At 47.0% G+C, this 27,755-nt stretch overlaps 1 protein-coding gene across 1 annotated transcript; it reads right to left on the bottom strand.

Annotated features, from left to right (window-relative positions):
* Positions 1 to 3,792: 3,792 nt before the first annotated feature.
* Positions 3,793 to 26,998, bottom strand: LOC115315312. Its single transcript, XM_029974559.2, has 6 exons — positions 26,749 to 26,998; positions 26,162 to 26,239; positions 18,446 to 18,651; positions 10,772 to 11,022; positions 9,447 to 9,626; positions 3,793 to 3,822 (listed from the first exon to the last, which is right to left on the bottom strand). Exons 1-5 carry the CDS (start codon positions 26,801 to 26,803, stop codon positions 9,473 to 9,475), a joined length of 744 nt encoding a protein of 247 aa, XP_029830419.1. The 5' UTR covers positions 26,804 to 26,998; the 3' UTR covers positions 3,793 to 3,822; positions 9,447 to 9,472.
* Between the last annotated feature and the right edge of the window lie 757 nt (positions 26,999 to 27,755).

Raw genomic sequence — 27,755 nt, 5'->3', positions numbered from 1 at the left:
AAAAAACACAAACTTATATACCAACGGGAGCACACCATCAGACACCACACGTCACGTTAGTCCCCGCCCAGACCACGTTTCAAATATTCAAACTCATCCGTAGACAGAGCCAGAGATGTATCGCAAATGCATTTTTCACCCCTACTCCTAATCTCAAATGCCTCGTGAAGCTCGCGTGACACTCTGTTTTTGTACTTCGCCAATATTTTAGTGCTGTCAAATGACGGGGTGCAACCGCATCTGTTGCAATGTACAGCCAAATGCCCTGACGGTGTGGTCCTAGTTGAAGCGGCGTGCTCGCGGACCCGATCATTGACACATCTTCCAGTTTGCCCTACATAGCTTAAACCACACGTCATTGGGATTTCGTAAACGACGGCGGTTGTGCAATCAGTGTATTTATTCCTATGCTTGGTATTGCACGGGTTCGTTATCGGTTAGGGGTCATTGATTCTCCTGCATAATCGCGACACTTTGTTAGGCGCTGAAAATACGACCGGAACATTATAGCGCCCAGCCACCTTCTTAAGATTATGGGAGACACCGTGCATATATGGTATCACCACATGCTACGGATTGTCATTTACTCACGAGGCACCTAAAGACGGAATTATGCAATTTCTTGACCTCAAGCTCAGTTTTCTAGGTGAGCATATTTGCTGGGAGTACTCCCCTAGATCTAAGAAGGGGATCCTTCCCTTGGATTCCTGCCACTCCAAGCTCGTAAAGAGAGGCATCGCGAGCTCGTGTATGGAGGCTTCTCTCAGAAAGTCTTGCCTGCATAGCGCCTAGGATAGTCTTCTTAGACGAGTAGATCGTCTGCGAAAAGGGGATTTCCCAACGAGCTCGTTGGTCGAAGTGGCTGGGAGCTTGATAAAGAAGTTCAAGGGGACGCAGAAACCACAGCGCGAAAAGAGCAACCTACGGCCTTTGGTGATACCATATATGCACGGTGTCTCCCATAATCTTAAGAAGGTGGCTGGGCGCTATAATGTCCCGGTCGTATTTTCACCACCTAACAAAATGTCGCGATTATGCAGGAGAATCAATGACCCCCAACCGATAACGGACCCGTGCAATACCAAGCATAGGAATAAATACACTGATTGCACAACCGCCGTCGTTTACGAAATCCCAATGACGTGTGGTTTAAGCTATGTAGGGCAAACTGGAAGATGTATCAATGATCGGGTCCGCGAGCACGCCGCTTCAACTAGAACCACACCGTCAGGGCATTTGGCTGTACATTGCAACAGATGCGGTTGCGCCCCGTCATTTGACAGCACTAAAATATTGGCGAAGTACAAAAACAGAATGTAACGCGAGCTTCACGATGCATTTTAGATTAGGAGTAGGGGTGAAAAATGCATCAGCGATACATCTCTGGCTCTGTCTACGGATGAGTTTGAATATTTGAAACGTGGTCTGGGCGGGGACTAACCTGACGTGTGGTGTCTGATGGTGTGCTCCCGTTGGTATACAAGTTTGTGTTTTTTCCTAATAAATTCAGTTGAGAGTGCGCCCTGTGTCGTTGTTATTCTTCTCTTTGTCCCTGTTTTTTTGGCGCTTATTTCCCATGATGGTACAAACTGGCCCACCTAAGCATTTTATTAGACTACCCTTCGGGACTTGGCAGTTCCGGCCGTTCCGACCAATCTGGGCACCACCATCGGCTCCTATCAAGCAGAAAAAATAATGAAGCAGACCAAACCAATTATGGTAGCCAAAGACATGGCGCTAGCGATTTGGGGTCGCGTGGGACTTGCGCGAACGACTTTTGGGGGCAAGGTGGCACAGAAGGACAAACAAAAACAAAATGTGGTGGTCCGGAAGGAACGGAGTCCCCTCAAAGTTGGCCTTGTCATAGGTAAATGAGTTCAATCTGTTCAATCATATGACTGTATCCCAGGGCCGTAACCAGGGGGGGGGGGGGGGGGTTAGGGGGTTCTGACCCCCCCCCCCCCCCCCGAAATTTTTTTCTGGGTACGGCCCCGGTCGGTGCACTGGCAGCCAGCCGATTTTAATCTCCACCGCTGCGCACGCGCAGTGGCGCCGGTCGGCTACCGGGTACCGAACCGGGACCGGTTCTCCGGTTTGCTGTAACTCTCCATTATATGCCACCGATGCACATGATTCATAAGCGAAAATAAGACGATAGGCACTTTCAATATGGCCGCCGTTGTCCCCGAAACCCCCCCCCCCCCCCCCCCCCCCCCCCCCGAAATTTTTTTCTGGGTACGGCCCTGCTGTATCCACATGAGCTGTTATTAGATTAGTATTTTTCTGTTGTCTTTGCAGAAGCAGTGCATCATTGGAGACATCAGAACAAGGTGCCTGTTCAGCAAGTCATCACTAAAATGTCGACAGTCCTGTCACAAAAGATCCAGGACTCCCGAAAAGCTCGGAGGCACCTGGGTTTTGGGGATTTTTAATCTTCATCAGCCCTAGTACTTCTGCTCTACAAGCGCTCTCAACTGCAAATTAAAAGTAAGAAAGACTAACATCTGGCTTTGTTTTTGTGCATCTATATAACAATGGTACCACTCGCAAGTGGTACCACTAGGAAGTGGTACCTGCTAGTGGTACAACTTCCTAGTGGTACCATTTCCTACTGGTACCTGTTTAATAAACCACTTGCAAGTGGTATCACTTGCAAAAAAAAATTTTTCACTTGGGGTACTGCCAGCCAGCGCTTCTATTGACTGTTCAAATCTGCCACGCGTACACTGACTAACGAGGTTGATGGCCTGACAAGGGTCCGCGAGGAGAGCAGGTCAGGAGCAGAGAACGCCGCCGCGCCTTGCGCGCCTTCGATTGATATGCGCAAACCGTAAGAAACAACAAAGCCTTTTATGCAGCGCCGCGAAGTCACGGTCTGACCAAACGGTGTGGCCGCGGCCATGTGCTACATTGAGCGTCGATCACAGCTGTGCTCGCGAAGTGACAGAAAAACTTGTCCTCGTGTAATAGACCTTTCCAAAAAAAAAAAAAAGCTTGTGAGTAGTGACCGGTGCCTTTTTGAGTGTTCGTGCGTATGGCGCATGTTTTGCTCGCTTTCCGAAGCGACGAATACGCACGTGCTGGGCTGTGACGATCGCACGCTGCACTGTGATTCTATAAGCATTGGAAAGGTCTATATATAGAGCCCCCTTTACCGCATTGAACTTCGGAGCCTGAGGCTTTTGACGGACCCAGATGTTCATATCACTCTCTGCACGCCCAACCTTCTTTCTCCTATAGATCGTCTCCCTCACCCCCTCGCCATTTCTACGATGCCATCCTATGATGAGTCTCGGGAGCCAAAAACGGACGCTGATGAGCAAAATCACAGCAGTGCTCTCCGATAGCACAACAGGCTGCTCTGCTGCGAATTCAATGACGGCCACATCCAGCCATAGCCTGCTGAAAGTCGACAAGGTGTACACAGGCAGGCACGTAGCCAGGATTTTGTTTCGGGGGGAAGAAGGGGGGGGGGGGGGGGGGGGCGCCCATGACAGAATACAGTATGAAGGGGAAAGGGGAGGGGGGAGAGGAGGCCCCAACGAAATGGAAGATTTCTGGGGGGGGGGGGGGCATGGGCGCCCCCCCCCCCCCCCCCCCCCCCCCGGCTACGTGCCTGCGTGCTTGAGGGTCGGAACAGTGGCCAAGCCGCTCTTTCTCGGCGACCATATGGCAACACGGAATCTGTTTTCAAAAGAAGACATCGTCATGGAGTGCACCGGACGAACCGGAAGGGGTTTATTTTCATTTTATGCATACGCGGTTCTCGGTGTGATGTCTTTTTTTGTTGTTTTTTTTTTTGTCTTTTTTCTGCTCCATTTCCTGAAAAGAAAAAGAAAAACGAAGAATACCATAAGAGATGACGGATCTTAAGCAATGTCAAGGGCACGTGTAATCTGACGAGTAGACATGGCAGGTTTTAAGCCTAATGACGTCATTGTCCCTGATAGGACGAGGACGCAGGGGCGTCCCACTTATAAAGCCGGCCTCAAGTGCGCGCTCGTGCCTTCCGTCATGCTTCGGCAGCGCGTGCACGCTCCGAGGCTTACGGGACACGGAGGCGTTATCGGAGGTAAGAGGCCCGCGCTGGAGGCGGAACAACTAAAGAACCTCCCTTCCGTTCTTACCCTGTCAATAACTATGGTTCTAAATTGTTTCACCGACGATTTGATCGGTGAAACATCAGTTTCAATCTGATCTCAAAACAGTGGCTGGTCAACCAGATTGTACTATATCTGTTCGCGTTTTCACACACAAAAGAAAACTAAGTAGAGCTGTTTTGTTGTTGCAGCACACGTCGGCGCGATCGAGCGTTCATCATTTACGCTGTATTTGAACATCATCTGGCTGTACAAGGCGCTTTCTTTGCCGCGAGTATAGGCTCACAAAATAAACTTGGCAAATCTGGACTCTCACTTCAGGGTCCTTAATAACACCGCACACAAAGTTGTCAGACGAAATAGTAAGCCCAAAACAGCAACGCATATATGAGGCCTCCTTTGAAAGTTTCTACAAAGAGGGAAGCTTCTCAATCTACCGGTATCTTGAAATGATGCATCTGCGCCACTCAGTGCAGATGCATCATTGCAGGCATAGAGAGATGGTGTCAGCTAAAATTCATGCATGCGAACACCGGGGACAAATAGCACTTTCCAGAAACGATTCATTTAACTCGCTATATTTATACAACGGTCTGAAAACACTCGTTGCACTCTATATAGTCATGCACTGGATCATGGCCTTGGTGACCACTGATTCAATGATTTCCTCTTTTTGTTGAGTGGCGTAGGAGGGAAGCCCGTTTTAGTGGTGAATTTTTAAATCGTAGCCCCCCATCTCAGAAATTTGTCAGTTGGCCCGTCCGTTCATTTCCTCGCTAAATTTTTAAGGGAAATTAACGTCACGTGATATGATGGCATCGCATGGCCACGAAATGTGAGGTCACGTGTCGTCATGACGTCAGCTGACACTTCGACGAAACCGTGTCGTTACGCCACGTGACCTGACATCACGTTGTCAAGGCGTGGTGTCCCTTGACGTCATCACCTCAAGTCACGTCAATCTCTCCGCTAAGACGCCATTTTGAGTCCTAATAGGAGTCCCAAAGAGAAGAAACTTTTTGAGATTTCTTAGTTTTTTCCTGTCAACTTGAATTTGGGAGTTAACTACAATAGTTGCTTCCTTTGTTTTCTTAAGAAGAAGAATTAAATTGCTCGTATTAAGTTTTAAAAGTCTCGTTTTGGTTGTGTTTTAATTAAATAAAAAATCTCCAGTTTATGCACAAACGGCCCTACTGAGAGCCATTAAAGTCATGTGGGTAGCGATGCCCGGAACTTTTGAAATAGCCAAAAGTTTAGTTCACCTCATCTATTCAACATATAATAAAATTAGAAAAGTACTTTTTGTTCTTGCTGACGAATGATTTCTTTTAAAGAGGAGCTTCTCCGATCATGCATCCAGTCGCTCGCCTCGTAGGTGACGCGACCCGGCGTTCGCCAGCGAGGCGTCAACGGTGTGAGACGCCGCCGCAAGGTCTCCAACGCTCTCCTGAAAACACGTCTTATTCAGTTTAAAGGAACGTTATCCTGACTCGCATGCATCCGTATCTTCTTTACGTTACATAATGATACTGGCCGTCGTAATTTTACTCTACTTCTGCCCAGGTAACTGCCGACGAACGTAGGCCCGCATCGCCTGCTTCCTGAGCTTGGGAATCCATACTGCGCGTCGGCATGGTCTGCCGTATGTTTAGATATAAAAACAATTGACGTTTTGCCGAATTACCCAAACATCCAAAAAACAAAAAAAAAACGGGAACATAGATACGTTTTCAGCTCTGACTAGTGCCACTAAATAAGGTATACGCTTCAGAGTATATGACACTTACCCATCGTGTGGCTTAAATTCATGGTTGCCAGCTATCTGAAGCTTTATCTCAAATCATATGAAACGCTTTTTCGTCCTCCACAAATGTTTGAACAGTTCGCGGCAGAGCAAAGAAATATTACACGAGCTCCCTAACACCGAACCTAATGCTGAGTACGTCGCACATTTTAATAATAACAATCGGCATGTTGCGTCTGTTCTGTACTAAGCACCAAGATGGCGGCGCCCACAACCAAATCGAGGAACAGAGTGCCGACACTCTAAGCGTAGCTTAGTGCCACTCAATAAGCTACACTTCAGAGTAACGGCACTTGGCCATATTGTGTCTTAAAATCATGGTTGCCAGTTATCTGAAGCTTTATCTGAAATCACAGGAAACGCTTTTCTGCCTTCCACAAATGTTTAAACACTTCGCGACAAAGTAAAGCAGTATTACATGACCTTCCTAACACTGAATCTTATGCTGAAGATGACGCGCTTTTGAATCATGACGATCGGCAGTTGCGTCTGCTCTGCATACGAGCCAAAATGGCGGCGCCCAGAACAATGTCGGGGAACGGAGTGCCGATACTCTAAGCGTAGCTCACTTAGTGGCTCTAGCTCTAACTGTTCGAAAGCAAAAATCTCAAACAAAAGAAACTTCGCACGCGCGTTCCATGGACGCTTTATTTTGGTTCTTTACTTATAATCTTTTTTCCAAATGGAAGGTGAGCACGTGCAGCGCGTGCACCTATGGTCCCCCACGTTCTCTTTGATGCTTGGGAAATTTAGCGAAAGTTCTATTCAGACCGGATAGCTCTTCACCGGTGAAAAATGATAACAGTGACGTCACTTCCTCATTGAGCATAAATGCATTTTGATAGAACTAAGATGTATTGAAGTTCGTTGCCGTATTCACCAAGGACGCGCTGTCGAGATAGTGACGACGTCATGAAAATGACTACGACACTCTTTTAAGCTTCATTGTGGGCAGGGCTTGTGGCAATTTTTTAGCGAGCAATACTGAAATTGGGAGTAAAAACGCGAAAACTATCAATATATAGCATCTAAGAAACTATTACCCGTTTTTCAAATTATGTCAATTGGTCAAGCCTCTGAGAGTAGTCGGCGTCAATACTGCAATTGCAACATGATCATTTAAACTATTAATTAAAAATGCAATCAACAATTTGTTTCATAAACCGGCTTACTATGAAGGTTATTACCTCATCTAATGTCCGCCGAGTCTGACACTTAGATGGCGAAGACGGCACCCGTGTAACTCCCACCTCTTATCAAACACTTTCTCTAAAGATGCTAGTGATTTCAGAATTCGAGACATGCCCTGCTGGCCTCCCATTGTATTCCGGAGTCAAAAAACTGCCCATGAACGGAACCTCAGGCGTGTGAGGCGTCCACCGCAAAAAATAAAATGCTTTTTTTTTTTTTTTTTTTATCAATACACTGTTTTTGGTAGCACTACATATTCTATCGACATACATTTAAGTTTCATGGGAAAGCGACATCACCGTTATCATTTCGCATTGGTGAAGAGCTATCCGGTCTGAATTGTTTTCATGTCTGGACATACGACAGACGAGGCCGACGCGCAGTACGCATTCCCAAACTCGGGAAGCAGACGATGCAGGCCCGCGTTCTTTGGCAGCTACCTGGGCAGAAGTAGAGTAAAATTAAGACGGCAGTATCATTAGGTAACGCAAAGAGAATACGGATGCATGGAAGTCAGGATACTGTCCACTTCAACTAAATAAAACCTGTTTTAGCTTTTCAGGAGAGCGTTGGAGACCTTGCGGCGGCATCTCACACGGAGTCACGACGCCTCGCTGGCGAACGCCGGCGTGTGTCACCTACAAGGCGGGCGCCTGGAGTCATGGTCGGAGTATGCTCATCTTTACAAAAAAAAAAATAATAATAATTTATCAGCAAGAACAAAAATAACTTTAGTGTGTTTTTTTTGTTTTTGTTTTTTTATGCTGAATAGATGAGGGTAATTGAACTTTTGGCTATTTCGAAAGTTCCGGGCACTGCTGCCCACATTGTTTCGTATGTCCTTCAATAGGGCTGTTTCTGCATAAACTGAAGATTTGTCATATAACTAAACCGCAACAAATCGAGGCTCCGAAAAGCTAATACAAGCAAATCTATTATTAGCCTTATGAGAACAAAGCAAAAAAGTATTTTACCTAACCCCAAATTCAAGTTGACAAAAAAAAGTCTCACAACGTCTTTTTTTTTTTTTTTTTGGTGGGTGGGGGGAGGGGGGGAGGGGAGTTATTAAGACTAGAAAAAGCGTATTTTAATATTTGTATTTGGAAGTAAGGTAGGGCATATTATTAAGTAATTAGCTGCACACCTAAATTTGTGTGGTAACAAATGTTTTTTTTTTCATTGTGTGTTTTTTAAATACATAGAAATTTGATGCAAATTTGAGAAATTTAAAGCATGATACCCGCAAAAAATAACATTTATTTTTTCACGAAAAATATTTTGCTTGAAGTTTAGAGGCTTCGTTATCTAAATTAATTTTTCGCTACATACCAAGTCATGAAAAAAAAAGTGAAAGCCGTTTACAAATCCCTGTAACGCCGAATTGGAGCGCAGCTCTTGAGGAGGAGGAGTGAAGGGTACTGAGGGGAGGGTAGACCCCTCCCCCTTCTCCTCCTCCTCCCCTCATTCTTTAATATGCTCCGGGGGGGGTGTCACGTGACTTCGGGGAGGGGGTCACGTGACCTCGGGGAGGCGTGACCTTGGGGTGACCTCAAGGCCACGTGACCCCAAAGGTGACCCCCACGTGACCTTGGGGTCACGTGACCTGGAGGGGTCACGTGACCTCGGGGGGTCACGTGACCTCAGAGGGGTCACGTGACCTGGGGGTCACGTGGGGTCACGCGACCTTGAGATGACCTTGGAAGGGGTCACGTGACCTCGGGGGTCACGTGACCCTGGGGAGGCGACCACGTGACCTCGGGGGTCACGTGACCTCAGAGGGGTCACGTGACTTGGGGGTCACGTGACCTTCGAAGGGTCACGTGGGGTCATCTTGGGGTCACGTGACCTTGAGATGACCTTGGAAGGGGTCACGTGACCTCGAGGGGTCACGTGACCTCGAGGCGTCACGTGACCTTCAGGGGGTCACGTGGGGTCACGTGACCTTGAGATGACCTTGGGAGGGGTCACGTGACCTTGGGGGTCACGTGACCTTGGGATGACCTTGGTTACGCCGACGCCGACGCCGACGGCGACGGCGACGCCGATCAAGCCGGGAACGGGCCCCTAAGAGCTGCGCTCTAAAAAATTGCCGCGTCTTCTTTAGCATGGATATGACCCACTTTGAAGATAAAGGTTGGTTGGCGTCGGAGCAGGGCAGGGGCGGCAAAGGGAAGGAAGAGTAATGGCCTCTCCCCTTCCCCCCCTTATACATGTAGATGAATTTCACGTAAACAATACGATGGAGGGGCCAGAAAATCTTGCTCCCCCCCTCCCCCCACCTTCCGGGTAGTTCCGAAGTTTCTGTAGAGTAGGTCGCTGGTAAAGTTTAACAAGAACACAAACATGCGTACCGGGCGGAAGATATTCAGCTCGGAGTTCATCTGGCTTCAGGGAGGACCTTGGGGGTGATCTTGCAGGTGCAGTGATGCGGCACTTCGACCGCTCCCCAGGACGGCGTGTTGTCGTCGGTGCCGATCTTCCGATGGTACAGAATCATGAAACCGGGTCGTTCCGTGCATTCACTGTCATACCTGTGTGTGCGCATGAAGGAGACACAAAGGGGAAAGAGGAACGGGGAAAGGCAGGGGATTAATACCATCACGTACTCTCAAAACTATATAGAATCCTCGCCACTCGAAAGCTCCCGTGGGTCCATCTTTTCTCAGAGCATTCGGGAAGTAAATCACTGACCTAGCTACGGGAAGAGCATGGAGCAATAGTTACTGAGCCCGGGAACGATATTCGGAAAGGAAAAGCTTGTGGATTGAGGCAAAAGGGCTGATTTCGGCACTCTAATTGGGCCGCTTTCATAGACGTCGCATCGCCCGGTTTATGGGGGCAAACAGAGGAAAGGGGGGAGGGCAGAGAAGCGAAGCTCAGGCAACACCTCCTATATAACAAAAGTCCTAGTGCTGAATGAAATGGCGTGATCGGCGAAGGCCAACGCTGGGCACAGATTGGACACGACGATTGCGTCAAGGTTCGGCTCAAACTTGACTCGAAGCCGAGTGCTGATGCACCACTCGCTTACAATCTGTGTTCAGCGTTGGTCTTTCCGATGACGCCATCTCATTCAGCACTACGGCTTTGTTATCTAGGAGGTGTTGGCTCGGGTAAACACGTTTCAGTGATTCACGCGCTAGCCTTATCCGGCTCCCAGATTTGCTTACGCTTATTGGAAGCAAACCTGGGAGCCGGCTAAAGGCATTATTCACTGAGACGTGTTTGGACTGTTTACCCAACACGTCTTAGAAAGCAAGGCCGTAGTGCTAAAGTATTGCCGTCGCCTGCAAGAGGCCAACACAAATCATGGATGAGACACGAGTGCTGCGCCAGCTTCGGGAGGGATTCGTGTTCAATCAGTGAGAACACGAGCTTCAGCCAAACGCTGACGCGGCACTGGTGTTCAATGTGTGCTCCGTGTTTGCCTTGATCTTGTAGGTCAGGGGTCGGCGGCCATTTTGTTGCTTCGGGCAAACTTGTCGAACTTGTCTGCAGGCAGTTTTTGTAGGCCGAATGTGACCATCGTACAAAGAAGAAACACACCTCCAAAGATGTCCGCAGACTCTCTTCTGCATGATGCGTTACTGAACGCGGCTTTAGAGGAGGAAAGTCGTAGGACTTGTCTTCTAGGCGCTATTGTCAGAACACACGCGTCAAAGTCTTCTATACTCACAGGGCGTCGATGCCCACGCAGGTCGTTCCCTGAGTGGCGCAACGGTAGGCGAAGACCCACTGGGGGAAGGCCTCGTCCTGTACCACTTCGACGGCGTTGCCGAACGAGTCGACCGTCTTGTTCATCCGCTCCCAGGCCGTGCTGGTCCGGCAAATCTCCTCGGACAGGGGAGCCAGGGCGATGTCGGGTGGGTTCCTCTTCACGCCGCGTGGAGCGGGTCCGGACACTTCGGGCGCTTTGCTTCTCTTCGCCTGAAACGTGGCGAGATCGGAGTGGTTCTGCCATGAGGTTTCCAGGAGGCGTTAAGAGGCTGAAACTTTGGGCATCGTCGTGGGACGCGCAGAAACGTTTACGTGCAATAGTCACTGACCAGATGAGAGTGTCTGGGAAGCCCTTCAGTTGTCCCCACTCGAGCAGCGTTACTTACCTTCGATAAACCATCTGCACCTTGAGCCTGCAAACACAGCCAAAGCCCAAATGAAGCTAGGCAATGAAGCTAGGCAACGAGGCCTGGCGTACAGAAAAGACGCACTGCCGGTTCAATTTTGTCGGTGGCTATTGGCGACGAGATGTTTTTGTGGCGCCTCCTATGGTTTCGTCTCGTGACGTCATTACCTGGCAAAAATCAATCTAGATGGTGTTTGTACTGAGCATGGTGGAAGCTTGAAATCATTGTGTTCTGAAAGCAACACGGCCAACACCGTCAAAACTTAAGTTCTTACATTACTCTTATTTCTTTCGCTGAGAAAACCTTTGCTGACGTCATTATCAGTAATCGGCCAATCGTAAAAGGCCGACCACAGCGACGCTTTCGATCGCGCACGTCGCCAATAACTCACATTACCTTGACTCAAGCCATACATGAGATATTATACTCCGTTCACCCTTCAAGTGGTCATGAAACGATTTTTCTACTTTCGCTAAATACTATCACTCTCTGACGTTAATAACGGAATAAACTAGCCTGAATTATTCTTTCTAGGCAACGGCAGTCGCCAAAAAAAAATCGATAAATATGAGCATCGTTCATCCAATTAACTCGGAGCCAGAACAAGTGGCCACGTGTCCTGGTGCTTATTCTATGCCGTCAACGTTAATCATCGCCACGCGCTGAGGTGGGCAGAGGAGAAAACGCACGCTGAGCTCCAGGCATTGTTAGAGATCGGCTATTCTCATTATCGCAGTGGTTGGACACGAGCCACTACCCGAGTGTCCGCCGAGGCGTTGATTGTTACGAGCCGAAATCGATTGCTCACGCAGTTGTCGTGTCCAATCAATGATCCGCTTTTGATAGTCGTCGGGCGGGTGGTTTTGATCCCACAATCACGTCATCAAGCTTCGCGAAGGCATGAATGACAGAAATAGACCCCTTTTATCCTCACAATTTCACCGCGACCGAGAAGTTCCTGAATCACTGGTGGTCCGCGAGACTATACGAGGGCCGGACTAGGACCAGCACACCTCTGCAAAGTCACGAACATTTCAACCCGATATTGTTTCATGACTCCTTTAAGCTGAGACTAGAAGCTCCGCCTTCAGCGCGAGCTTTTTGCCCTCGCTATAGACCTTTACAGAAATCCCCTCCTGCGCGCTGCCATCTTTGTCTGCTGGGCTGTGGAACGCCTTTCAAGCATGCGCTGTTGATCTGCTGTGCGGTATATCGGACGCTGCGCATGCGTCCACAGCTCAGTGACTCAGCATTTTTTGCCCGCTCGCTTCGTTCGAGACTGCCGCTGGAAAGGTCTATACTCCGCGACAACTTTTCTTGGCAATGCAGTGGAAGTATACACCAACTCAACTCTCCTACGTCACGCCGCGGTGGTGGCGCGCCGGACGCACTTCCGGTCTGTGGCGGTGGGCAGAAGTCGCCGTGCCAGACAGGCATTTCTGTGTTCCCTTGGAAGAAACGAGACAAAAAACCTGCTTTCTCGTAAAGATGCTGCGACGGGGGTTGTACCAAGAGAACCTGGAAAGGTTTGAAGATCAGTTTTCATGTGTTTTTGCCCCCTCCGTTCGTCCGAGAACGTGGATAGTAGCCGTGAAAAGGGCAAACCAGACGCTGTCGAACTACGATTGCGTGCGCGGGCAACACTTTGTGGTCGCCAGATGTATTTGCTTTGTTCCAACATGAACGAGAGAAAATTGCCAAGTTGTCCGGACCACCCACGGGTTCCCCCAGTGCGTCTTCAAATTCACACGGCCGCCTGATCGTTCGAACTTTCGTCTGCTCTTTCAAACTTGTCTGCTTTTTGTCGTCTGCTCGTTCAAACAAAAGCGGCCCGTCGACCAAACTTTGACCCGGTGATTGCAATAACAAGTAATTGCAGGCCCCAAAAGACTTAAGCAGGCTCGGTGGAAACAGTAGATACAAAATGTTGATCATTGGTACCGGTGGCCATCACCGACTTGTTACGCTTGGTCTGTTCCCGCTTCCGATTTCCAGTATCGACGTCGATCATCGCCGTTGCCTTCTACACTTTTTCAGCACGAGCGACGTCGCGACCGAAAATAGCTAGAAGAATCTCATCATGGTTTTGGCTTCCATTCTGCGGCGTTCATGCGAATGAATCGCCGCACGTCAAATTATTTACGGAAAGTTTAGCGGCATAGCGAGCCTTGATAATTTCGCTCAGGCGATTGAAGTGGTAAGACATTGCGATGAGGACGTAGAATCGACAATTCCAACGCGAAAAAGAGTATGCAGACTCACACAGACGCCGACAACGTGATATTCGAATGGTTTGTTGACGCGGGACGCGGTGCTTCTTGCCCGCACTCCATTGCGCATCCGTTCGAACTGTCGTCTGCTCTTTCAAGCATGGCTGCTTTTTGTCGTCAGCTCCTTCAAACGACAGCGGCCTGTAAACCAAACGTTGACCCGGTAATTGCGATAAGAACTAAGTGCAGGCCTCAAAACACTTTTGAAGCTTGGTTGGGGTGAGGAGGCTAAGTGTAAACTAGATACAAGAAGATGTTGATCATTGTTACCAGTGGCCATCACCGACTTGTAATGCCCGATTCTACTTGCGGTTTTCAGTATCGACGTCCACCATATCAGCTACGGTCCACGCTTTTGCAGTCCGAGCGACGTCGCGACTGAAAATAGCAAGCAGAATCTCATCGTGGGAGTCAGGCTGTAGCGCCCATTCTGCGGCGTCCACGTGAAATGAATCGCCGCACGCCACATTATTCACGCAAACTTTTGCCTCGTTAGTCTTTCTGAAGCCGCTCAAGTAGTCATACATTGTTAGGAGGACGTAGAATCAACAATTCCAACGCGAAAAAGAGCACGGGGACTCCCACCGACGCCGACAACAACGCAATTCAATGGTTTGTTTATGGGCGACGGCGGGCTTTTTGCCCACCATCTACCGCGCATGCGCGGCGCCGGTGGCGTCCGCTAGGGGCGCTCCGGTTTGTTGGTAAACATGAGTTGGTGTATAGACCTTTTCCACAAGGGCGCCGCCATCTTGGAATGTCGTCACTTCCAGTATGGGCGACGACAAAATAATGAAACGTTTCAACCTGTAACTAGCAAAAAAATAGAGGGGAGCCAAAACGAGAATGTGTGACGGTTAGGCTTATATCCTAAATGTCTTCTATTGGTGTGGCGACGGCAAAACAATGTTTTCGCCCATACTGGAAGTGACGACAATTCAAGATGGCGGCGCCCTTGTGGAAAAGGTCTATACAGGCCCGCGTCCCCTCTCCCATTTTGAGTGTACGCAGGCTCTCCTCCTCCCCCATTTCCGGGGAGAGGAGGAGAGCCCGCGCACACTCAAAATGGGAGAGGGGACGCGGGCCTGTACCTTCCACTGCATTGCCAAGAAAAGTTGTCGCGGAGTATAGACCGACACGCTGTTTACAAACAAGCCCGTGTTTGCCCACACCAGGTGTGGGCACTGCGCGTGCGCAGAGACCGAATTCGTGTGAAGCGAAGCGTCTGCGCATGCGCAGTGCCGTCAACAGCGCCACCGCAGCTGCATGACGTTAGCTCCGCGTGCACGAGTGTGAACGCGCAGGCACGCGCAACCAAAGCACTGCGGAAGCCAGCGAGCACGCGCTGAAAGCGGAGCTTCTAGTCCCAGCTTAAACATGTAAAAACAACAAAAAAAAATCGCGCTTTCTTTTTTTTTTTTTTTGCAGATTGAGTTTTACGCAAATTACGTTTTTGCAGACTGAGTTCCACGCAAATGACGTGGAACAACACCTCGGCTATGTTCCAAATCTTACCCGAGTGACCTGCCTCCTACGTCAGCGGGTAATACCACGTGACATCGCGAGTAAACATGGAGTAAACGATCCGCGACTCGATTTTGGAACGGCCAGGATAATCACCTGGATACTACGCGGATTGGCTTCGTCTTTGGCAACGGCAAAAAGAAAACGCAGCAGCGATGGCAGAAAATAGCAGACGATCCTTTTTATCATGGAGAAAGCACCCGAAGAACGGCAATGTTAATGACGACGCGGTGTTTTTTGAGGTGGATCCACCAGCTCCTTTTACTAACCTTCGTTTTGAGCTGTATATTGAGATCAAAATTACTTACTCCTTACAGCTATACTTCGTTTCAGCTTCGGTCCAGACGCAGCCAAAGCTACAAGCGCGAGCTCCGGGCTTTCAGCATCCCTGCCAAGCACGCGCGCTCGTGCAGTGCAAGCACTGTTCTGGGCCACATGTTCGCGCTTGTAGCATCGGCTGCGTCTGGACCGAAGCTGAAACGAAGTATAGACATAAAAAAAATGTGTTTTTATTAATCAGCGCGATCGCTGCAATTCTAGTCACGGTGCCCTAAACGCATATATTCCACGCATTGTAATTTGCACCGATTATGTTTTGCAGAAATATATTCCACACGGTGTAGCGGTACAGCGCGAGGGTGCTTTCTCCAGAATGATATGAAACTCACGTTCGCTTTGACGCGAATGTGATTACAGTGAAATTTTCGAAGCCTTCACTGCTTTACAAACGTTATCCTCTCACTACACACACTCTGGAGAAAACAAAAATACTACATTATCATATACCGAGTTCAAACATTTTCGGCCTTGGACGTCAGAATACGGCATTCCCCCAACGCCGAGGACGAGGATACGGAGAAGCTCTTGTTTACGTTCGCACTCAGATAATAACAAGTACACGTTCCCGGGGAAGGTGGACGGTCTGGATGTAATGCAGTCAATTCCTGCGTTGACAACAGCAAATCGCCATAACCACACATGCTGCACCTAATTCTTTGTCATTTCAAACGTCCGCCACCAGAACCAACGGAGCAAGCGAACTTTGACGGCTGTCGGCGCAGAAAGCAGACGACGAACAAATCACGTGACGTATTTACTCGGTTTGATCGGACTTTACCCCCCGATCGAGGAGGGTAGCGCGAGTAATTACTCCGGAGTAAACAAACCGCTTCTGGAACGCGAGTTCTGACGTCATCGAGTAAGCTCGAGTAAGTTTTGGAACGCCACGGTACGAAACTTTTACTCCGGAGTCGGATCGAGTAAATTTTGGAACACAGCCCTCATGAAGGTAGGGCGAGGGTGCTGCTGCAGTGCTTGGTCGGAGTCACGTGGTTTACTGGTCGCGTTTTCAGTAGAAGCTGCGAGGGGGAAGCGAAAGTGTCCATCGTCTGTAGGCGTCTCCAAGCTTTGCTCGGCGTCTCCGCCCGCGGTCCTCCTCGGTACGCAACGATCGTAAGCAAGCGCACATGCAGCGTCTAGTGACAGTCTCTAAAATTCGTATGCAAGCTTGTTAGCTCTTACGGTCTCCATGCTGAATTCTTTATGTATATCCTGGTAAAGAAAAAGAAAATGCCAAATTGCTATTGAGCAGGAGATCGAACTATAGGGGGAGCTTTATCGAGCTTGTTGTCCCCACAGCCCGGTGTTTACTAACACAGAATAACAAAGAAATAGAACCTCGCCATGCACGGTCTGGACACGAGCGCTCCACTCTTACCAGTGCTTTGGTTGCACGAGGAGCGGCTATTCGGATCGTCACCATCGATATCGCTGATCAAAAACAAACAAGAAAATTCGGTTTCTTGTCCCCACTGCTGAAGCGTCCGCCAGAGGCGTGACTGTTCGATCTCCTCCCCAATATGTGTGTCGATTGGAAGGCATTAGATCCAGACGTAGCCGACGCTACGTGCTGATGGCAGCAATCAGACAGCGTCCAAAGCGTACCATCATGGTCTTCGTCATGTTCATGTGCATGCTCTATCACTGCTGGACCAGTCATGTACGGGGAAGACATAGTGACTTGGATTTCGACGCTGTTTGATTGGTTCCAATAGATCGCGTGGGGTCTGCTGAGGGCCGCCATAATTGTGACGTACAGCCGAATTTCGGAGAAATAGCAAATAACTTTGTCTAGCGAATGAAAGGCGGTAGAATTAAAGGGGTTCGTACCAATGGTTCTACTCTTCTCTTGGCTATACTTTTTTTTTTTCATTGCAGTTATGATTAAACTCTTAACTTTAGTTTTTGTCGCAGAACGCGACTATGTACGTCGTATTTCAACATGGCAACCGTCATTTCGAAAGGTTACTACTTCTAGGTATTCTATTAATGTCCGATATTCTTTTTATAACCTAGTTCTCTCGAGACTTTATTTTGGGGATTCAAGCCCAACTACGCCAGAATTTAATATGGCAACCATCAAGGGAAAACTGTCTGCTGTATCAGCGAAGACTTAAAAACTGATAAAAAAAAATGCTAAGAAAACAAAAAATAAGATATTTTTGGGAACAACGTGCCAGTCATGTCGGACAGCAATGATTGCAAAAAACACATGAATTAGCTAACTGATTTCCAAAGATTTACTAAATAAGTTTAATTATTAAAAAAAACACGATTTCTATTAGGAAATTAATGGTCATCGTGGAAAACGACCAAATCAGCCGATTGGAGAAATACTTGTGGTGTGTGCTTCGTCTCCCTGGATTCCGGATTATGCATTGACTTTCGACGCGTCTGCGCGTTCCTTCCGTTTCTTATTATCTGAATTTCCGCACCGCAAGGGGTAACAAATTTAGCGCGCATCGGCGCACCCCAATTTTTTTTTTTTTTTTTTTTATTGACCGATTTAGTTTAAATACAGTGAGTGTGCAGGTGAGCTGTTGGATTTTGATCATGTCAAAAATCATCCGAGACTGTGGTAAACGATAGAGAAACTCAGTAGACAAACAAAAAAAAAGTTTCCCATCTTTTACCGGCGCAGTCGCGGGTAATTTTCAACGTGATTTAGTGGTTTTCAATGACGACCACGGCAGGATTCTAATTGAAGTTATATGTTTACTTTAACTAACAAAATGTCCGGGAGTAAAGTTTTGTTAATTATTGACCTAATTAGTGCAGAGTTTAATTTTTTGTTACAATAGTTGACGTCCGCCGTGTCTGGCAGTTTGTTCCCGAAAAGTTTGTTTCTCTCAACCACCCTGTTTTTAGGAATTTTTTCAAGTCTTCCCAGAAGCACACACGGTACCTGTCTCTAATTATGGTGACGTACAAGTTAACAAACGCAGGGCATATGGTTTGTCATGTTCACGGTCCGTGATTGGTTCTTGCATCTCCTTATCGGCTAATTCGGTAATCTCATTGGCTAGTGGGCGACGATACGATGCTCCAGGCTCGCAACGACCCTGCTAAGCTGTCAATGCCTACAGGCGTTACCTGCTGGCGGCGGGCGGCGGGTGTCTCATCGGGACTGACGTTGGGCCTGTCCTTGCCGACCCAGAGGTACCGCTGGTGCAGCGCGGGGTGACGGCGGACGTGCTCGTACAGCTTGTCCAGGCGCTGCCTCAGGAACTGCGCCTGGGGATCGGTCAGCTGCAGCAGCGAGCTCGAGCTCAGGTCTCGGATCAGCTCGTCTGTGAACGCTGGGCCGAGGAACGCAGCAGAGTCAGAACTCCGGCAGCCAGCACCCGACGTATAGCGAGCGTGGGCCTTCGATCTATTTATAGGCAGGCGAATACTGCGAGATCCCCGCACTCGCTCGCATTTCCTTCATAAAAGCACAGTCCTTTAATGCGCTCTTATATAACTTTGCGTTGGGCACTAACCCGAGCTTTCTTTAAACTCTCTACCACGCCTTTCAGCAGACCCATATTTTTTCTTTAGTGTAGCATTTAAAGAGGCACTCCAGTGCTTTTTGTAGAAGCTTGTTTTTGATGGCGTATTGCTCGTTGGGCTTTCATCAATAAAAATGGCCAGTTCTAGATGGCAAGACCTCCTAGTAAAGTCACAGCAATAGAAATAAACGGTCACTAATTTCTTTTGACGGGGACATCCTCGGGTCTTGACCGCTTCCAAAAAAGGTTGACCAATGAAAATAGTTATAATTAGGTGGAGATTCCGAACGTTACTACTATTGCTCGTTCTAGGCACGTTGTGAATTATATTCACAAGAACGTCACATCTTTGGGCGTAGGTGTCGCAATACGGCAATTATTGGTTGAAAACGACGTACTCACTAAAAAATGCCTGCGCGTCTACTTACCCGAAAAACTCTCAAAGAACCTATCTCTGCAATCTACGAAATCAGCTCAGCGAATGATGAAGCGGAACATCTGTTTAGACCTCAATAGTAAGTCTGCGCTGTCGCATTACGCAATGCAAGCATGACGACTTGCATTGCGTAATTTATGCCACAGCGCAGACTTAATTTTGAGGTCTAAACAGATGTTCCGCCTCATCATTCACTGAGCTGATTTCGTAGATTGCAGAGATTGGCTCTTTGAGTGTTTTGCGGGTAAGTAGACGCGCAGGCATTTTTTAGAGTGCGCGACGGCGTCCCCAGGGTGGCTGCTCCAAGGCGCAGAAAGAGGGCCGTGTCGCGATCTTCGATTATACTGTTAATAGGGAAATCGGTCACCCATGAATGTAATTTCAGATTTTTTTTGTCTTTAGAGTTTTTATTTATACAGGATCTCAGCATCCATTTGAAAACGCGAAACGTTTCTGATCCAGCATTGGGGATATTCTTTAACTGCACGCAGAGTAAACGCATCAGTTAGCATTGAGTCACAGATATAACATTGACGGAAATAAGACCCTTTCTTATTCTGTCTCTGTCGTATGTAACAGACCGTCTTATGGACGTCGAATGCATAATCGTAAGACATTGCGACGTCCTGAGGACGTCCAAGAAGCATTTTATAATACATGTTAGCGTCTTGATGACCTCACGGGACATTCATAGGCCATTGCAACGACCTAAGGACGTCCATGGGGACAACTATCTGATATTCCAACGATCCAAGGACGTTCACGAGACATTTATAAGGCATTCGATGTTTTGAAGACGTCCACGGGACGTTTATAAGACGTTGCAATGTCCTCAATGTGTCTATGCATTATGCTAGGAGTGATGTTGTCACCCGATGATGACAAAATAGAGTTCTGATGACCGTTCCGAAACAGCGCGAGAATGAAGCACCCAGAACATGTTGTGACTGCTAGAAGTCGGGATAAATTTAGTTTCCTTATCTCAGACATTTCTGCCAGCATTATCTAGATCGATCCACTGCTGTGTCGTACTTCTGTATTCGCAATTTTCAGCGATGGTGGTACCGCGAGGTGTGAAACTCGCGCTCCATATAGCTCCTGGATGATCGGCGGCACAATAAAGTTGCTTGCCTGCACCTTCCTGACGTGAAAAAAAATATATATATGTTAAGTAAGTCTCTAATACTGCTCGTAGCAAAACTAGAATTACGCGTCGCAGTCCCAGCCGTTCCACGACGATCATCCAGACGACAGCCATTTTGATAGGCACCAGTGTGCCCCCTATGGGTCGTGTAAGTTGCGAATGGATGTGTGTATTTTGTGCACATGGTTCCATGTGATTGTGCAATATCATCCGTATCTTGGTCCTGTATAGGACCGATAGTATTCCAAATAAATAAATAACAATACCCGATGCTACGCCGCTGCCTTTGCGAATGCATCGTATCGTTATCGGTGGTAGAGTAACTACATACTAAAGCTCTCTAATGAAGCGTCTGCGAACACACGCTTTCTATGAAGGATCAGGTACTCATCCAGCTACTGTTGCCTTCTCGTTACGAAGAGCCACCATTCTTATCCGGATGGCAAGTCGTCTGCTTCTTGCGCAAGAGTTGCAGTGACGTCAGAACGACGTCGAGTTCTGACTGGCTTTGATTGGAAGGATAGTGGGTAGACTTCATTGCTAGATGTCTCGAGGTCTACCCATTATTTGTTTTTTCAATCAGCCAATAACAACTGAGCGTTCTGACAACATAGCAACCCGTGTGCAAAAAGCAGACGAACTTTTGCTCCACATGGACTGTTTGTATGATCTTCACACATTCATAGGCAACCAAAACACTATGCATTCTTACAGGCAGATGTCTGGCATGCCCACTACATCCAGTTGCGATTAAGCTTGTTTAAGGGTTCCTCAGTGTTATCCAAAGCGCACCAAGAAGTATGAAAGTAAAAACATGTAGAGGAACCACATCAGACACACATTACTAGTTAATCAAAGGACAGATGACTTACACGATATTTTAGTACCCTCTTGTTACTTATCGTTAGGGATGCCGCGAACCACCCTAGGTTTGAAATCGAAAGGTTTTGAATTTTCGAACCGTACTGATGTTCGAATTCGAAAGGTTTCGATATTTCCGACCGTTCGGAGGTTCGAATTCGAAAAATTCGCAACTTTCCAAAATTGTGAGGTTTGAAATTTGAAAAGTTCGAAGCTTTCACGGTTTCTAAAAGTTCGGGTTCAATTATTTCGAATATTTCTTTACTTGAGGTTCGATAAATTAGAAGATTTCGAACTTCCCTAATTTGAAAATCGAGAGATTCAAATGTTTCGAATTTCTTTGGACCTAAAATTCGAACATTTCGAATTTTGAAAAACAAAAAGGTCGATAAATTCGAAGATTTCGAATTTATTTCTACATAAAGTTCGAAAAGTTCCAAGGTTTCGATTCTCTTTTAAAGCTAAATTTGAAAAAAAAAGAACTTCGAAGGTTTCCATTTTTTTCCAAGTCCAAGTGCGCAAAGTTGGAAGTCCGGTTTTCATGTTCCGCCACAGTTTCAGTTTCAAATAACGTTTTCACGCCTCACTGGTTTTCACGAAATCAGGTTTAGAAAAGTTCGGGTGTGATATTTAAACTGCGCGAACTTGGTCGGGCAATTAAATGAGACAACGAGTGTCCCGGATGTGCTGGGATATTTGCCAGTGCAGAGTGACGTTTGACAATATATCAGTAATTGTGACCGCCAGCCCGGGGTGGTCATTAACATGCATCACGAAGTAGTGATCCTACGAACGCACTGTTTAACGATACTCATCCAGTTCGAAACGGCCAGGGGCAGGCAGGTGGTTGAGGACCAGAAAAACCTTGAAGTGATCTGGCAAACTGCCCCCCTACCCCCTTGCACGCTGGTAGTAATCCGATCAAACACCGCCCGAGTGACGCTGGCATATAGTAACTTTAGTTTGTACATGATGCAAAATCATGAGACTGGGAATGAAATTTGAAAGAAAAAGTGTAAAAAGACAAAAAAAAAAAGGGGGGGGACAGGACAACGTCTCAAGCTCAGCTCAGGACAAGGTCTCAAACTCAACTCAGCTGAAAACTCAGCTCAGGAGAACGCCTCAAACACAACTCAGCTGAGTTTGAGACGTTGTCCTGTCCCCTTTTTTCTTTCTTCTTACACTATTTCTTGCGAATTGCATTCCCAGTCTTGGGATTTTGCATCATGATCAACATTCACCAGCTCGCCTGCACCTTGACAATTTTTTTTGTTTGTAATTGCTTTGGAGGTTTATTTTCTGGGGCGGAAGAAACGCCGAGCAAAAAGCACAGAAGCTGACGCAACTTGAGGTCGAGGAGCGCACATGAAGGCACCCTAGTTCTACCATACGAGCAGCGTCGGAAGAAGAAAAACGGGGGAAGGGGGAGGGGGGGGGGGGCTCCAGTCTCCCCCCCCCCCCACCCCCCCCCCCCCAGATATTTCGGACTGTTACAGAAAACAATAAGAAGAAAGAGGGCATGGTCGAGCTTATTTTAATCTGAAATTATTTATGCATATGTATAGCTACTGTCGCTCTTCACTGCATAAAAGATCGCGTAGATGGTCATTGTTAGAAACTCGTTGTCAGAAGGCACTACTCGTCACATGCTTAGTGGTTCGGAAGTTCGAAGCTATGTCTTTTCGACCTAAATAACTGTGCCATTGGTAAAAAAATAATCAATAAATAAACATAACAATAAATGCAAAAATAAAAAGCTGGAGAAAAAAAACTATCAAGAACCCGCCGGAAGTGTTGTATTCTTGCATATTCAGAGGCCCAGAACTATTAGCGAGATCGTTTCACGGCACTCGTGCCCACGCGTGCCCACTCGCAGCGTCGAGCGGGTTCGTTTCGGCCGGCACTCCATGAGTAATTGCACCCTCCGAGTTTGTTTCATCGCTGACACCCCACGCGTGCATGCACTCGCTGCACCGACAAAATCGAGAGTGCGAAAAAATGCAATCCCGTCATGCCTCGCTCCGGCGAGGCCGGCGAGGAGCGGGAGCAGACGACGAGGCTTCGTCAGCTACGATGTGTCGCGAAACCGATAGGGAAAAAAAAAAATATTTTCTGATAGAAATCGCGTCCCGCGGGCAACAGAATCAAACGCGAGCTTGAATTGTGAGCGTCTGCTATTTCATGACGAAAGCAATGGACAAACCGTGCTCTACTTTGAGGTTTTAAGTCGCTCTGTTGCCATACAAACGCTGAAATATACTAGTGTGTAAAGAAATGCTGAGAACAAACACATCAGCGGTCCCCCAGATGTTTATCACCATCAGTGTGTGGGTGAAAAATTTAACATTTGTTGACAAAACTCCCCCAGCGGAAACCTCTGTCTGTTCAGTAAGCATCAGAGAAAGCTAAACATAGTGACTTTACCCGAGGTTTGGGCAACCTGATCATGTTTAACATTTACCTACGTCAGCTAACTTGCCCCGTCGTATTTGGTTTGAAAAAGCTCTCGTTCTTGACGCCCTCAGCAAGGCTAATATCTGATCCACCTGTAATGACGATCGAAACCGAAAGTCCCACGAAAAGTTTTGCTGGATGTTCCAACAGACTAGTTTTAAAGGGATTCTGAACCGAAATCTGGATTCCCCAAAACAGGCGGCAAAAGCGTGCAACGGGATGCTACAAACCCCAAAACATCACTCATACAGCCATATTTCAAACAAATGACCATATTAAAAAAAAAAAAAAAAAAATAGGCGCATTTGGCAGTAATGTTGACGTCATGTTTCTCCGAGAATTAGAGGGAACGGCCTCGCGTCTTTTCCGCCTCGCGGCATTGAGGGAGCGAAGCGAAGAGAGGAGGAAACTAGGTATCTTGACGGTCACGCGCCTCGTCGGCCTGGTTCAATCTTGACCTCTTTTTTCAAAAATATGGCCGTCCATTTGAGATATCGCCTTACTAGTAGTGTTGTAGGGATTGTAGCTCCCCGCCTACATATCCAGCATTGTTTTTTTGCGATCCAAATTTCGGTTCACCTTCCGTTTACCGTACCCTTACAGTGGTTCACGCATAATACCATACTACCATGCTCAAACGGATCAGGCTCCTCCTCGGACAGCATCATCAGTTGCTTTGTAGGCAGCTGGTTGCGGAAATTTACGCCGTCTATAACTATCTGTACGACAGCCGAGTTGCTTGAAGTCATCGCAACTTAAAACTACAGGTTGCAGCGATCAGCGTTTGTAGATAAATGCTGGTAGCGACTGCATCCTCGCATTCCCACTCGTCACTCCGAACAGAAAGGCGCTAGTTTCGATAGAGGCCGGTACCTTTTCTACAACATAGATGGCGGCAGCATCAGTCTTCTGCGCTCGGTGCCTTTGGAGAGTTCGTTTGAGTCCAGTTTCCCGTGCAACACTCTGCGAGTGCGATGCATTCTGGGAGAGAACTCGAACGGTGCCAGTGCGTGTGAAACGAATTCGCTAAAACAAATTTCTCCTATCGAAATGTGCACAGGCCAAAATATACACGTCCCAAGAACGTAAAATGAGAAAAAAAAAAATTATGACGTGCTGAACTTGAACAATTTTCGAAATCTGCCCCCATGAGTTAATTTATTCCTCCAACGTGAAAAAACAATAAATACATTGTTTGGTATTCTACAGATGGTAATGATATGTACTGTCTCTAGTTTTAATTTAAATGCAATACCTCAAACAATGTAGGCGAAACAAATTACCAAGTTTAGGGCATAATTGCCACTAGCTACATGTTTGGATATTTCTTCGAAACTCGTCTTGAAGAACAATAATCATATCTTAAGACGACACTTACCTAGGCTATACATAGATCATTCTTAGAAAAGTTTAACATCTCTACCATAAATAGCTTCGGCTATAGCGCGCTTCAAATATGGCACAAACGACAATTGCCAAAAACTCGTCGTCCTTCCTCGCTCCTTCGGGAATCTATTTCTTTAAAACCAAGCATGCCAGATGATTGAAATAAATGGCATTGTCTTTCGCAAAGAATGCGGCACCGCATGTAAAATTGCGCAAAAAAAAATTACGAATGTACCTCACTGCTTGAATCCAAATGAAACCGCCCGCCGGTCTTTCGAAGTTTGACGAACTTCGAACTTTTATCCTATAAGGTCCAAGTTCGTCGAACTTTTGACTTTTCAGGAATCGAAAGTTCGACAATTTTCGAATTCTTTAGATCAATAAGTTCGAAAGTTCGAAAATTATCGCATTTCTTAGCGATGGAAGTTCGAAAGTTCGAAAAGCTTCGAACTTTTTAGTGCAAGAAGTCCGAAAGTTCGAAAATCATCCGATTTTTTAGTTTGTCAAGGTCGACAGTTCGACAAGCATCGAATTTGCAGCGTAATAAGTTTGAAATTTCGAAAAAGCGTCGAACTCCTTAGTTTAATAAGTTCGAAAATTCGAATTCCGTTGAACTTCTCGATGTGGAAAGTTCGAAAAATCGAAATCTTTTGAACCTTTCGGACCGCTTGATTCGATCATCGAAACTTCGGTTCGAAAAAAGTTCGCAGAATTCCTACTTATCATACATCGGTTGAACAATAATGAAAGACATTCCTTACTAAAATACCAGCTTTTGGTTTGTGATGCGATGGTTTGTGATGATCAAGCGTGTGGTTCCTTCGTTAATTGGAGCTATTGACCACTAAACGTAATTAAGAAATACTCGAGGTGGTAGAATATGGTGAATCCATTGGTAAGCACTCAAAGAGTACTCATACAAAAAAGGATGAATCATCAGAGAATGTGGAGTGGATGTACTCAAGACGTGCTGGAAGTGATATCCTTTAAGCACAAAAAAAAATTAAGTATTCTGAACAATAGCTATTTACACTTACACTTCACGATGAGTCGAACGACGCCGCTCTTGAAACTGAATGGAGGAGGATGGTTGGTCTTGAGCACCTGACCGAGGGCTGGAATGGAATACGTACAATCTGACCCCCAGAATTATACCACGAAGACGTGAGGCGTGCTTAACATCTTCATCGACCAATCATGGTGCTTAAGCCGTTGCATTCATTTAGTTTACAATCTCCATCCTCCAAGCCCATGATACGCCAATAAAGCCGCGATCCCACTGCCGATACATCATACAAAAGACAATCAGGTGACACCGTCGAGGCGTGTTTCTTGCTTGAATTAGTCTCGTCAGATTCGTAATACAAGAACTGCCTGCAAAGATGTTCGAACAGTACATATGTGTACAAGGTGGCGCAAGTTACCGCCCGTTACAAAGGATATAGCCCTTAACATCCACCCATCCATTCATCCGTGTGAAGAAATACATGCTTCGAACATGCATGAGGCGTATCCGCAGACTATTGTCATCGTGTCTGCAGAAAACACCGTATCTTTTGTACGCTGTATGAACAGCAGCGCGGCTTGGGCTTTTGATACTTGCATCTGTGGTATACCAACTCACCTGCCACGGCGAGGACAGGCAGCAGGATGATCCGGACTGTCCTGCCTGAAGACATCCTCAGCCTTCCATCTCCTGGCGTCCGCGGCCTCTTAAAAAGGACATCCTGGCCGAGTCACGTGACTTCTGCCAACTCTCCTGGCGTCTGCGTGTCGTCCCACAATCTGCCAGATGGACGAGCCGCCCGTTAGGCACGGCCATTGGCTCCACTTGGGTCAGTGGAGCAGCGAGGATGGCCCCGTGGAGGAGACTGCGCAATCTTCGCTTTGTATGGCATCCCTGCACTTCCAATCACGGGTTCTTTTTTTCCACGACTGGCTGCGGATTGCAAATTTCCGAATGGATTCGTGTCGTTAGTCGCTCCGGGTTATTTTGAGCAGCGGCGTTTCCTCTCCCGATATTTCCCGGAAACTTTTTTTATCTTTATCTTGTTGTAATTTTGTTTTTGTATTTTGGTCTACGGACGCATAGTGCGGTGATATCCGTCTTCCTTGTTAACGTAACGTCTTATATATGCAGCTTCGCGCGATTCTACCGCTGCGATGCTGAACAAAGTAATCTGGTGCACGACTTTCATAATTTACCCGCCGGGAAAATAAAAGAAACGAACAAACACACACATCTGTGAGCCTTATTTGCTTTTTCTTGTTAGTATCACCAGTCTCGTGGTAAATTACGAAAATCTAGGCTCTAGGCTATGGGATGAATGCCTTGTAAATAGGAGAATCGTTTCTTTTTTTAACATCGGGTGAACTGGGAAAAAAATTAAGAACAGCCGATTGAAACTATCTGTAGTAACTTCTCCACACACGTTTGCAGATTAAGGCACTTATGACGGGGCGCAAGCTTTTGGATGATCTCTCCGAAAAAAGTTTGCCGCCTGGATAATTACTTGTACGTCATTACAAGTAATAAATTAATTATAATCGATTATTTTTGGAGAAACTTTGTAATCACATCATTACATTTATTAGGAAGTAATCACAATAGTAATCTCATTACTTTTGGAA

Source organism: Ixodes scapularis, unplaced genomic scaffold (genome assembly GCF_016920785.2).
Source record: "Ixodes scapularis isolate PalLabHiFi unplaced genomic scaffold, ASM1692078v2 PGA_scaffold4__175_contigs__length_147842914, whole genome shotgun sequence".
Classification (NCBI taxonomy): domain Eukaryota; kingdom Metazoa; phylum Arthropoda; class Arachnida; order Ixodida; family Ixodidae; genus Ixodes; species Ixodes scapularis.
Note: the sequence above shows the minus strand (reverse complement) of the source record. Positions and strands in the feature narration are given on the sequence as shown.

Bases quoted from the DNA above. Each gene is read 5' to 3' on its own strand.
- LOC115315312 (XM_029974559.2), bottom strand. From the start codon at position 26,803: ATGTCTTCAGGCAGGACAGTCCGGATCATCCTGCTGCCTGTCCTCGCC. The intron at 26,240-26,748 runs GTGAGTTGGTAT...ATTCCATTCCAG, and splicing joins GCCTGTCCTCGCCGTGGCAG to CCCTCGGTCAGGTGCTCAAG. The intron at 11,023-18,445 runs GTAACGCCTGTA...GCCACGTTTCAG, and splicing joins CCGCCGCCCGCCGCCAGCAG to GCGAAGAGAAGCAAAGCGCC.